The sequence below is a fragment of the Cololabis saira genome, chromosome 2 (genome assembly GCF_033807715.1).
Source record: "Cololabis saira isolate AMF1-May2022 chromosome 2, fColSai1.1, whole genome shotgun sequence".
Classification (NCBI taxonomy): domain Eukaryota; kingdom Metazoa; phylum Chordata; class Actinopteri; order Beloniformes; family Belonidae; genus Cololabis; species Cololabis saira.
The window spans coordinates 43,825,377-43,839,143 of record NC_084588.1 but is presented as its reverse complement, the minus strand read 5'-3'; the positions used below and the strand labels follow the sequence as shown (position 1 = coordinate 43,839,143).

The following is a 13,767-nucleotide window of genomic DNA, read 5'->3' as shown; positions in this document are numbered from 1 at the left end:
TTTCAGTCAGCATACAATGGTGTGGTTTCTCAACAAAGCTTTTTTTGTGAAAGTGAGAGCAGGTTCTTTCTGATGAAAAGAATCATCTCTGCATGACTGGGTATGAGCCTGTTTCTGCTTTCACTCACAATGTGTGACACTGAGCTGAACAGCCTTTCACTGTCATCACTAGTGTAAGGTGCTGAAAGGTATCTGCCTGCCAGTTTACCTGACCATCTAAAAAGTACAACAACAATGACAAGGCACAATCTGATCGCGGTCTTCATGCAAAGCCATTGTATGTAATAAATAGGTATTGGTTCATGGTATCGGTTAACTTTAAGGGTAAGAGTAGGAGTATGTTAGACGAGTATCTGCTCCATACCAGTATCGGTATCAGTATCGGTGCATCCCTAGATGAAAGTTATATGAAAACACTCAGGTAATAAACACAATTTGTAGAGTTTGTCAAACTTGATGTTATGTACAGCCCATATGTATTTTACATACATACATTTGAAACCTGACAGAAGGTAGAGTGCAGTCATCCAGCATTTTCCAGACCCATTTCAATTTTATTCAAAATCACGGGGGAGCTGGAACCTGTCTCAGCTGCAATGTGGCAAGAAACGGATCAGGGCCCCACAACAGAGGGAAATGTCAGGCTATCTTTGCAAAAATGAAAGTTCAGGCTAATGAATTTGGTCATGCAGCAGGAAAATGATCAGAAGCACATTTACATATGAATGGCTGAAAAGAATTAAGGTTGTCCAAAGACTAAGGAAAAGTCCAGACCTCAACACCTCTGAAATACAGTGGCAGGACCTTAAAGGAGCCTGCACAAGTGAAAACCAAAAAACCTTAATGAATGAAAGCAGTGTTACAGGAAACGACTGCTTCGGTTTATTTCTGCGGCTAAAAGTGCATATATGAACAATTAAACCATGGACACACTTAGTACTGCTCACATACTTTTTTGCTTCTTTTTTGTCAAATAGATAGCAAAGTGGGGACAGAATAGTTATAGTTATGTCATTTGTCAGAAGCTGTATCTGCATAATCATGTGAACCAATAGAATAAGATGATTTTTATGTTCTTTTTTAAACAAAGAGGATTGAAGTAGGGACAGACAACTTTTTCACATGTATAATTACTCATGTTTCACTTTCCGTTTACTCATTGCTTTACATAAAAGCCTGATGAAGATCACAGTGTTTAAAAGCAGAAACAATGGCGCTCCAGTCAGGAACAGAACTGTATCCACGGAGTAGTAGGAGTACCAGGGTAGTCGGTAGGACTCGGTTCTCAGGTGAGCAGCACCTTTGTGTCTCATGATGAACTCGATCCAGAAGAGAGCCGTGTCCAGCGGGTTCATTAGCTGATCTCTGTACAGTCTGGAGAGTCTCTGCATGTTCATCCTGTACGAGGGATCGTTCAGGACTTCTTGTATGGCCTTTGGGAAGTTGTCATCTTTGTCCACTGTAGCTAATGTGAGAATTTTAGCAGATCCTCTCTCTTGCAGACGGAGAAGGTTGTCATACTGGTCAAAAAACACGGGTAGTCCCACAACTGGAACTCCGTGATAAATGGCTTCTTGGACTCCGTTTGTTCCTCCGTGAGCCACAAACAACTTTATCTTTGGATGCCCTAAGAGGTCATTCTGGGGCATCCAGTCCACCACCAGAGTGTTGTTGCCCAGGGTGGCAGGTCTCTTTCCTTTATACCTCCAGATGACTTTCTGTGGTAATTTAGCAAAAGTTGCAGCAATCTCATCTGCCATGTCATCAGGAAGTTCACTAACGAATGTTCCCAGAGACATGATGATGACTCCGTGCTCTCCAGAACTCTGCACAAACTCCTCCAGATGTTCAGGAAGAGGCTTTGCGGGTTTACAGTGAAAGCCTCCTATGTAGACTACATTCGGCATTGTGGGACGAGGGAACTCAAACACAAAGTCCACTCTCATGAGCCACAGATCTGCCCCCTGTAATAAGTGTCTGTATCTAACTTCGGATCCAAAGAATCGCTCACAGACAGCTTGGTACTGGGGTCGGATAAAAAACCTGTCCTGGGTTTCCCAGATGGCATAGAAAATAACATTTTTGACTCTTTGCATGAAAGACATTTTATCTGTGAGTCCAGAGCCGGTAATTGGGATATAAGATAAGGGAGAAGGGGCTATGGCCAAGTGCCCCTCCCCACTGGTAACCCATCTCACATTATAGACAAGTGGTAGTTTAAGAGCATGAGCCAAAATGATACCTGCTCCCATTGCTGGATCAGTGAGAACCAGGTCATAATTGTTTGTTTTTAAAGTAATCATCAGTTCTTCATCCTCTAACATGGTAGTGACCAGTTCACACATAATCCCATGCATGTCAGACATTGATTCAAACATTTCAAGCTGCAAACTGACAAAGGTCATAAGACAGCTAATAGAAAAGGAAAAGGAAAACGCCCTCTCTATGGTAATTACCTTTTGGATGATGGGATTAATAAAATCCTGATTAAACGTTCTGAGGACTGGAACTGTGATTGCCTTGTAGTGAGGAGAGTCGTCCTTGATGTACCAGCTGATATTGGTTCGCACCACGTCGATGGCGTGTCCCTGGGAGTGCAGAGCTTTGAGGATGATCTCCATGTTCACCCAGTGGCTTCCCTCAAAAGGGACGACTAAAATCCGGCCTCCGTGACCAACCCCCCACGACAAAAATACTACAGATAATAAAAGAAAAAATGTTGCAGCATTTTTCCTCCTGGCCATCTTTAAACTAGAAGAGAGGAAAATAAATCAGGATAGGAAAACTAGCAGGTAAAGTACATCCATGTAAAGTCTTCCTTACACTTGAGCTCATATTTGAGAAATAAAAACAAAGTCATAAAAAACGACATACGTTTGCAGTGACATACCTTTTTACAACATACCTCTTTTTTTGCATGAATCAGCCCTTGCCTGCACACATTTGTCCCTTAGACGCCTGCCTGAAACATTATAGGTACTGGCCCAGAGTGTTGTAACTACACATTCTATGAAAGCTTTCATACTGTAAGTGGATTATGGATTAGGTTTCCTTGCGTTTTTTTCTTTTGTGATGGAGAAACAAAGTGGTCTCTTTGTTGAACCTGAGTTTCGTAGAATTGTCCCAATCTTACTTGGAACATTATGTTCCAGGTAGTGCAACTTTATGCTACACACTTTCTCTAAAGGTTAACACTTGCAATGTGTCTCTGAGATACACACTGGCATTCACAAACATTTCTTGTTTTTTTTTTTTTTAACATTTTATCGACCATTAATTTAAAGTTGAATCGTTCAAAAATAATTACAGTATACAACAGGTAGAAGATGAAGAAATCAAACCAGCTTGGACAACTTGGATGTCATATTGATAAAGTAGCTCATCATAGTAGCCGCAGTCAATGCTCTTCAGTAACCTCCGGAGGAGAACATCAAAATTTGGGCCAATGAAAGAAATCAAGTAGACAACAAATCAATTCTAAGTGGCAAGTTATCAACCAAAGCAATATTCAATTATAAAATATGGAGCTTGTTAATGGTTATGCTCAGGGGTGTCAGAGTGTTTCTTCCTGGGCTACATCAGGACACATATGGTTACTGTTGGGTTATATATTTGTATATTTCATTATTTAAAACTATTAGCATACATTGATGAGCCCTATTTTGAGTGGGATAACCTGATGAAGGGAGAGAAGGTCAGAAGTACTCAGTTCTGTGGTATCAAGAGCTGATATAAGGCTTTATGAGGTCAGGTTAACAAACGACAACTTCAATTCAATTTTATTTATATAGCGTCTAATACAACAAAAGTTGTCTCTAGACGCTTTCCAGAGACCCATACCCAGAACATAAACCCCCGAGCAGTTATTACATAAACAATGGCAGGTAAAAACTCCCCTAGTGGGAGGAAAAACTCCCCTTTAGGAGGGAAGAAACCTTGAGCAGGACCAGGCTCATAAGGGGGGACCCTCCTGCCGAGGGCCAGACTGGTGGGTCAGGGACGGCAACAGCACAGCAGGCAGGTGGAAGCAGCAACGGGATGACCAGGGGTGGGGACCGCAGGCCAGCATGCAGCTCCCGAAGCTCCGGTCCAATCATCAGGTCCCAGGTTGGGGTGCAGGGTCGGGGAAAGGTTGAGAAGGGGCAGGGCCAGGGAGAGGAGTCTTGACGGACAAACCTCTCCCCCGCCTGCCCGGGCCGTTACCCTGCCCCTCTCACTCCCACGCTGCAGGTTCCGGTGTCCGGCAAAGGGTGCTGCAACATGAAAAAAAGAGAGAAAAGGGAGGAGAAGGGGGGGCCTGCACAAGAAACTACAGGAGCGACTCTGGCACACTAGAGTTTACACTACCTAGAGATTTACCAACACCAGCTAGAGGTTTACTAAACACTAACTATAGGCTTTACTAAACAGAAATGTTTTAAGTTTAGTTTTAAAGGTGGAGGTGGTGTCGGCCTCCTTAACCCAGATTGGAAGTTGGTTCCATAGTAGTGGTGCCGGATAGCAGAACCCCCGCCCTCCAAATCTACATTTGGATACTCTAGGAACTACGAGTAAACCTGCACTCTGAGAACGGAGAGCTCTGACAGGAACATAAGGCACTATCAGGTCTTGCAAATAATGCGGAGCTAAGCCGTTTTGGGCTTTATACGCAAGTAATACAATTTTAAATTGGATTCTGAATTTTACGGGTAACCAATGGAGCGACGCTAACACTGGAGAGACGTGGTCTCTCCTGCTAATTCCTGTCAGTACTCGTGCTGCTGCATTTTGGATCAGCTGGAGCCTATTCAGCAAATTACTTGGACATCCTGCTAACAACACATTACAGTAATCTAGTCTAGCAGATACAAACGCATGAACTAGTTTTTCTGCATCACTCTGCGAGAGGATTTTCCTAATCTTTGCAATATTACGGAGATGGAAAAATGCTATTTTACAAACCTGATTGACATATGGTTTAAATGACAAATCCTGATCGAAAACAACACCAAGGTTTCTCACAGTTGCACTGGAAGCCATCGCAACACCATCTAATCCCTTCCTAAGATGCTCTGGACCAAGAATGATAACCTCTGTTTTATCTGAATTTAGAAGCAAGAAATTTCTGGACATCCAGTCCTTGATGTCCCTAAGACATGCCTGAAGTTTAACCAACGGTTCTGTTTCATCCGGCTTCATAGACAAATAGAGCTGCGTATCATCAGCATAACAATGAAAGTGTATGCCGTGATTCTGGATTATACTTCCCAATGGCTGCATGTATAAACTGAACAAGATTGGCCCTAGCACTGAACCCTGTGGAACACCATAACAGACCCTTGACTGTTCTGAAGAAACTCATGTACATGAACAAAATGGAACCTGTCAGATAGATATGATTTAAACCAACGTAGAGCTGTCCCTTTAATCCCAACAACATGCTCTAACCTGTGCAGTAAAATGCCGTGATCTATAGTTTCAAAAGCAGCACTGAGGTCCAGTAGAGCCAGTATGGAAACTAATCCCTTATCTGAGGCCATAAGAAGGTCATTCGTGACTCGAACCAGTGCTGTCTCTGTGCTATGATGCATTCTGAACCCTGACTGAAAGACTTAAACAGATCATTTCTTTACAAATAGTCACATAGCTGGCTTGAAACTGCCTTTTCCAGAATTTTAGATACAAATGGAAGGTTGGAAATTGGTCTATAATTAGCTAAGGTGTCTTGGTCAAGAGAAGGTTTTTTTAAGTAAAGGTTTAATTACTGTGACTTTGAAAACCTGTGGTACATATCCTACACTTAGGGATAGGTTAATTTGGTCCAGTATTGTCGTACCAATAAGAGAAAAAATATGTTTGAATAGTCGAGTCGGGATGGGGTCTAACATACATGTGGTTGACTTAGCTCTATTAACGAGTGAAGTCAGCTCAGGGAGGTCTATAGGATCAAAACAGTCTAGAGTCAAGTCAGAGCCTAGGGAAGTCGCTAAAGCTGAAGAAACACCTACAACCGGCTGGTTGATTTCTTCTCTAATTCTCGTGATTTTACTGTTAAAGAAGCTCATAAAGTCTTCACTACTGAGAGCTGCAGGAATGCACGGCTCAACAGAGTTGTGACTCTTTGTCAGCCTGGCTACAGTGCTGAACAGAAAACGTGGGTTACTTTTGTTATCCTCTATCAATGTTGAATAATAAGCTGTTCTGGCTTTGCGAATGGCTTTTTTATATACTATTAGAATATCTTTCCATTCACGATAAGAGTCTACAGACTTACAAGAGTACCACTTCCTTTCCATTTTACGCACGTTTTGTTTCAACATGCGGATATCTGAATTATACCAGGGAGTTAAGCTCCTGTGGCTAGAAACCCTCCTTTTCAAAGGAGCAACTTCATCTAAAGCTGAATGCAACAAATCAGCAGTGTTACTAACAAGGAAATCAACATCTGCAGAGGTAGAACCCAGGTCACTGGCCTCGACTACATCACTATTTCGCACTGTCGTAAGATAAGCAACGGACTCCCTAAATTTAACAATAGCTTCATCAGACAAACATCTGCTAAAATAATACCTCCTATTTTGCACTTCAACATCAACAAAATTAAATTAAAACGTTATTAAGTAATGGTCGGATAAAAGGGAGTTTACAGGTGACACCAACAGACCATCAGTTTCAACACCGTAGGTGAGAACAAGATCGAGAGTATGATTAAAACAGTGCGTCGGTTTATCCACTTTTTGTGAGATACCCATTGATTCTAGAAGAGAATCGAAGGCTAATTTAAGATTATCGCTTTCAACATCCATATGAATGTTAAAATCACCCACTATGATGAATTTATCTGTGCTGATCAACAATCCAGAAAGGAAATCTGAAAATTCAGACAAAAACTCTAGATAAGCACCAGCAGGGGGCCGATACACTACCACTAACACAACTGGCTTCTCTGATTTCCAGCTTGGAAATTTCAGACTAAGCGTGAGGCTTTCAAATGTATTATAATTGCACTTAGGTTCAATTTTTGTTTGGAGACTGGAGTTATAAATTGCTGCGACTCCTCCACCTCGGCCCGTGCTTCTAGGAATGTGATGATTAAAGTAGCCGGGCGGAGTTGATTCATTCAAACTAACATACTCTTCCTCCTGTAACCATGTTTCTGTTTAGCAGAAAATATCACTCCTGCTCTCTGTAATAATATCATTTACTAACAGAGACTTGGAGCTTAATGATCGTATATTTAGTAATCCGCATCTAATTTTTCGGTCTGTAATTGGTACCAAATGTACATTGGTTTTAATTTTTACAAGATTATTTTGGTTAACGCCTCTATAACGCCGCACATGGTGAACTTTTGGAGGGCGGGGAACTGCAACCACTTCTATTTTGCTAGGCACCTGGCCAGAGTCGCCAATATCATGTAATCCTACAGTTTTAGAGTCGCTAATTACATAATGCAATCCTACAGTTTTGTTGGCAGGCGTTGGTCCTCGAGAAGCAGCAGAGAAGCGTGTAAGACTGCAGCTCTGCATCCTGGCCTGGACCCTGCATTGTCAGGGGGAGTGTCTAATAACATTGGCCAGATTTCTAGACATAAGAGCTGCACCATCCCGGGTGGGATGAATGCCGTCCCTTCTAATCAGACCGGGCTTTCCCCAGAACGTCTCCCAATTGTCAATAAAGTCCACGTCGTTTTCTGAACACCACCGAGACAACCAGCGGCGGAGCGAGAGCATGCGACTAAACATGTCATCGCTGGTCAGATTGGGGAGGGGACCAGAAAAACCTACGGAGTCCGACATGGTTTTGGCGTAGTTACACACCGAGACAATATTCATTTTGGTCACTTCCGACTGGCGAAGACGGGAGTCATTAGCTCCGACATTGATGATAACAACTCCACATTATTCATAGACATAGCAGAGCTTGTATGACAAGAAAAACAACGTGAAGAGGATAAATACACACCTTGAACAGAGAAACCTGTGAGGGGAAACTCGTAAGATTCAGTTCTGTGATTAGATGTACAATGCAGATGGTATGATGGGAAAATATAAGACAAAGCATGTGGTTAACAGGAAACGTGTTTTCCCATTGTAGCCACACAGAAAGACAGATAATGAGAGGCAATGTAGGGGGTGTTTACTTCTAGAGCGTGCTCATTAGTCGCAATTCCCTTACACTTTTGCGCAAAAGAAAATCAAATCTCTGAATTTGTGAATGAGGTAGCGCTGCAGGGGGTCGGCGTTTCCATTGAAACAAATTTTTCAAATAAACTTAGTTCTTGTAACTCTTCGTACCACGTCCTGTGAGAAAAAGAAAATCCTCAACATCAAAAAAGACAGAGAGAAACATTTTTAATCTTTGACAAATTATTGTGATTGTGACACAATATTGTGACTACCACTGTTGAAAAAGAAGTCAGATGGTGAAGGCAGCACAACTACATTGTATTAATGAGGCCAAAAACAGCGGGACACTAGATTTTGATGACTTTCGATTGACCATCTACGTCGCATCCAGCGTTGCAATCCAACCTTGCTCAGAAGAAAGACGACAGGGGCGCAGCTGGTAGTGCAGCCGTCTCACAGCAAGAAGGTCCTGGGTTCGATTCCCACCGGGGACGCTGTGGGCGCTGAAGTGCGTGTTAGTTCCCCCATGACTTCGGTGCCCACACCCTGGGTGGGGTTGGCTGAAGGGCCTTTCTGTGTGGAGTTTGCATGTTCTCCCCGTGTTCCCTTGGGTAGCTAATGTGAGTTACCCTCACAAAAACATGCAACAGTTCTGTTGGGCTGGGCTATACATGCCCCCTCTGGCCAACCGGGGCGCCACATGGGGTGGGGAGAAACCCCACCCTGTCTGGTGAAAAGATGCGTCCTGCTCACTCCTCAGGTTAAAAAGGAGGCCTGAGCTCAGTGCGGGTGATGGCAATGCCCAGGACTGACTTAGGTAGGAGCACTAGGTGATATAATGGGGAAAAAAATCTGGGAAAAAAAACAAGAAAAAACCGACCACAAACCACGGCTGATGCGGCAGAGCATCCAGAAAATACCCAACTTCAGGGGCCAAGACAACACGCCCGACTCAGCCGCTTAGAACCTCGGCAAAGTAGTCACAGAAAAAGTATCTACTCGGCACAGTTGGACCCCTAGTGGGAAAGCGTCTAACCAAGTGGAGGCGAGCCGAGCCGGGCTGAGTAGGTACTAGTGGAAAAGTGCAATAACTCTAAACCATGGCCCCCTGTCACAGCATTTTATGATAATCATTTCACATAGTCATATACAGTTAAGACTTTAACGACTTTCACGAACACTGGTGTCTGGCCACACATAGATATGGCGCCTTTCAGATTCCCTGCATCGGAATCCATCAGCTCATCAACAGTTTGCCTTCCACACAGGCGGTCTGCGTGAGTTAGCACTGGGATGATGTGTCCTGTAACTCCCTCTCCGAAGTGCTTCCTGCTCACTTCCCATGCTGGAGCCAAGAGCCCGGATGATCAGCAGAAAGGCATGTGGTCCAGGACTCGTGAGCTGGCGACTTCTTAGAGCTTCCGTGGTTCTTTTGTTGTTTTCCAGTGATGTCCCCAAAACATCTGGGGTTTCAATCACTGTAGTCAGTTAAAACGTCGATTTTTTGTTCTGGATCCACATCTGGGATGTTGAGATGAGATTAACAGCTTGCTGATTGATGTGAGCCAAACAAACTCCAATAAATCGTTAATCGGAGGAAAATTCTGAATCATAGCAATCCTCGCTGCGCAAGAATCCCCATTCACATTACCATCGAATGGTAAACACTGAAAGGCTACTTAAATATAACTAGTTTTTATTCATCTTTTTATACCCCTGCCTAATTACAGGAGGCATATATATATAAAGCTATTGCAAACTATCTTGCTGGTGTTACAAACAAATTTGCCTTCAGGACAAGAAATATGGCTAGATGCGCTGTGTCATCATTGTTAGTGCTTTCGACAGCAAGTTGTGGAAACACCACATACCTGAGTGTTTCCTTAACCAGCTGTGCTCAGATTTCCTACTAGATCCCTGACTGAATCAGATTTTGCTGTAATTGTTCTGCTTGTTGGACTTGTTGATGCTTCTCTTAGTGGCTAGCACTAGCATACTTAGGTCCTTGCTTGGTTTGGAAGCTCCAATGTCATTTATGTCCTTTGGGTGTTGAAAGCAGTGTTGGTCAAGTTACTTTGAAAAAGTAATTAGTTACTGATTACTGAACCAAAAAAGTAATCCCGTTACTTTACTGATTACTTATTTTCAAAAGTAATTCGTTACATTACTAGTTACTTTACTTAGTTACTTTTCAAAAACATGATGCACAACCTGAATACACTTTACTGGAACAATATAAAACAATAGAACTTTCAGTTTAATTCTATTCTTTGTGCATATTCCACCATATAAAATTAAATGACAATAAGTAAATGAAACAGTCTATTTTTAAACTTGTTTTTATTATTTTCAGTCTTAAATTTATGCACATTGCGTCGGGCAAAATACAGCTCTCTCTGACTTGAACTACAATATAACCTGCGACAAGCTTCTTCAATTCAGCTGCACTAAGTCCCGTTGGTCTTACATCTAGTTTCACCTGTTTAGCAGCAGAGGAGGAGTCTGACGAGGCAGCCGGCGCTGCAGCCCCAGTGGGGGCTCGCAACTAGCTTTCCTCCCACACAGACTTTACAGCGGACGAGAATGTTTTTATCACTTTTGACCGAGTAAAACTCAAAATAATGTCTGTAATTCCAGGCGTTAAACCCTGCATGCTCCTGCTCTCTCGCACTCCATGTCGTCTCTAGTTTACCACTGAAGGTTGATTTATGGTTCCGCGCACCGACGCAGAACCTACGGCGTACCCTACGGCGTACCCTACGGCGTACCCTACGGCGTACCCTACGGCGTACCCTACGGCGTACCCTACGGCGTATGCTCTGCGTCGATTTAACGCAGAACCATAATTCAGGCTTGACTGCGCAATGTCACGAGATATTTTCACAAAAAAAATAGTGCATTTAGTAACGCAGCCTTCTTTCAGAAAAGTAAAGGTAATCTAATTACTGTTTTTGCAATTGTAATCCCTTACTTTACTTGTTACTTGAAAAAAGGGATTACAGTAACGCATTACTTCTAACGCGTTACTGCCCATCACTGGTTGAAAGTATCAAGAAGTAAAGAAAACATACAAGCTTGTCACCCCCAAAGAATCATTTTATTTATTTATTTATTTATTTTTTATAACCTCTATTTACAGTAAATTTCATTTCATTACACAAACAAATGTGAACATGAAGAAATAAATTGTTGCAAAAATCATAAACAAAAAAAAAAACACTTATTGAAACTGATTTTCTAATGTGTACAAAGGTCTTCTGTACTGCCATTGTGAAGCACTGCTGCACTAGTATCCGGTCAGAATTATCTGATTTATAATGATAGTACAAAGTAGATTAACAGACAGAGCAACTTGTAGTTAAAATTTACCAACAGCACAAAACATGTAGCTACCGACATGGTGGCTTTCCCAAGAGTGTTCTTCCAACAAAAGTATGCTCCTAAACTCCATAACACACATAGGCAAAATATGACTGGAGAGCCGGATGCAGCCTCTGGACTGTCTTTATCTAGCTGTCCCTCAATGAAACTGAAAGAACACAAAGATGTATGGAAAAAATGTGTGTAGTCACATTTTATATCACAAAAATTGACTATAGCAACGAGCACATACATTCAGACGGGACTAATGATTTTCTCTGCAGTCATATTTGAGACATGCATCGGTCTCGATAGCAGGTAGAGTCCGGGCTTTTAAAAGTTAACACAGAATATTGACTTTATTCCCTATTTGTCATATGTATTGACTCACTGGCAGTGGGTCTGATCAGTTGAGTTTAGCTGTGTTCAAAGAAAATGCTGAGACATCTTTCACACAAGCCTGCTCAGTGATTCATTGATATGAAAGAAGAATTCATTCAGCATCCACAAACTAACAGTTAGTGAACTTTAAACTGTCTTCCATTATCCGTGAATTTCTTTAGAAAAACAATGGATGACATAATCGGATTGTAAACTGAGACTATGTTTTGATTACATTTTTACGAAGTTTGACTCTTTGTCTACCTTCCCCTTTTATTTCATACATGATATTCTGAGACCTCTTCACCACCCCCTATAATCAAAAATGTATAAAAATGAATAAAAATAGAAAGATTATTTTTGAAAGAATTTAAATAAAATAGAAAAATAAATATTGATTGATACAATAGAAAGTAAATAAGTAAGTAAGTAAATAAATAAATAAATAAATAAACAAATAAAAATGTTGCTTTTTCTTGGCATTTTATTTGATATTGCAATTTAGCAAAAAATATTTGTATTTTTAGATACACAATCTTACATTCATCATGCAATTATTGATCATCGTATTATTGCCATCTAACTATTGGTGAAATGATACATAGTAAGATTATGTTGTCAATTCTTTGTAATGCCCAACTTTAGTGCAGGCACGAACTCCAATTGCTGAACAGATACAGTTGACCGATTCACATGAAGTTTAACAAACATCATCATGTTTTTCTTTGCTGTAGTAATCATGGAATATCAGAAAACAATACATACTGGCTGCAGTGTGCTTAATCATTTGTGACATGCACCATGACAGGGTACATGGAGAGAAATGCATTAATATGTGTCTTCTTCCTCTGCCTCATAGATTGTTGTTTTTTTTATAATGTTTCCATGATCTCAACATTGATTCATTAGGCTTTCATTGTGTTTTGTCCCTCTATCATGCCTTCCTTGTTTGTGCAAACCTCTCTTACCTGGCTGCCTCCTCTCTCAGTATTCACTGTATCACACAGAATGACTCATAATGTTTCCCTGCACTTTTGTGTTGTTTTCTGTTTTTTTTTTACATTGGCACATAATACAGCAGGAACTAGAATATGGCTGTTTGCTAATACATCAACATGTTGAAGCTTGTAAAACTGTTGTTGCTTTTTTGTTTTTAGCTGTAATGTGAACATGTGTCCACATGGAGACAGTGAATACTGAAACTACAGTGGAAAAGGGCTTATTACATTTGACCAGATTGTATTATTTCAGTCTAAATCCAGTGTTTTAATAACATGTGTTGAGTTGGTGTGAGATGTCTTTTTATTCCTCGTGAGGGTTGTGTCTTTCTACTCAGCAATGATGAACTGTGAATATTCTGAACCAGCAGCCTATCTGTGCTGATCCGTTGCCACGGCGCGCCTCACGGCACTTCCAAAGAATGCAGGATTTATCCTCAGGCTGAATAAGGTGTTGGGAATTTCAAGTCCTGACAGGAGTCTGCAGGGACACCCTGTTTCTCACATTTACCTTCATGTGTTGCTGTACCAGGGGAGGTTTAATATTACCGGTACTTTAAAATTAAAAGGGATGATGGTTATTCTTCAGATATGGATTGTGTGCAGAACACCATTCACATTTACAAGAAAAACAAACAAACATTCATTGTGCATTCATTGGTTACCCTTCATCTCAAAGGACCTCCTCTGAGCATATTGTTCCATCTCCCCTAAAAGCCAACCTATAAGTGCTAATTTTGTGATACACAAAATACGAAGCCAAATGAGGGCACTTTATTGTCCAGTAATTTATTGATGTGTGGAACACTAACAGAATGAAGGTGAACTTCTTCATACAGCATTTAGAACATTTTAACAAAATTTAACTTTTTGCTACATACACCTGTTGTTATGGTATCAGTTTAAACTGTTGATTGTTA

The 13,767-nt window shown here is 41.3% G+C and overlaps 1 protein-coding gene across 1 annotated transcript; it reads right to left on the bottom strand.

Annotated features, from left to right (window-relative positions):
* Positions 1–260: 260 nt before the first annotated feature.
* On the bottom strand, positions 261–2,982 carry LOC133464254 (UDP-glucuronosyltransferase 2C1-like). Its single transcript, XM_061746245.1, has 2 exons — positions 2,891–2,982; positions 261–2,751 (listed from the first exon to the last, which is right to left on the bottom strand). Exons 1-2 carry the CDS (start codon positions 2,917–2,919, stop codon positions 1,131–1,133), a joined length of 1,650 nt encoding a protein of 549 aa, XP_061602229.1. The 5' UTR covers positions 2,920–2,982; the 3' UTR covers positions 261–1,130.
* Between the last annotated feature and the right edge of the window lie 10,785 nt (positions 2,983–13,767).

Bases quoted from the DNA above. Each gene is read 5' to 3' on its own strand.
- LOC133464254 (XM_061746245.1), bottom strand. From the start codon at position 2,919: ATGCAAAAAAAGAGGTATGTTGTAAAAAG. The intron at 2,752-2,890 runs GTATGTCACTGC...CCTCTCTTCTAG, and splicing joins AAGAGGTATGTTGTAAAAAG to TTTAAAGATGGCCAGGAGGA.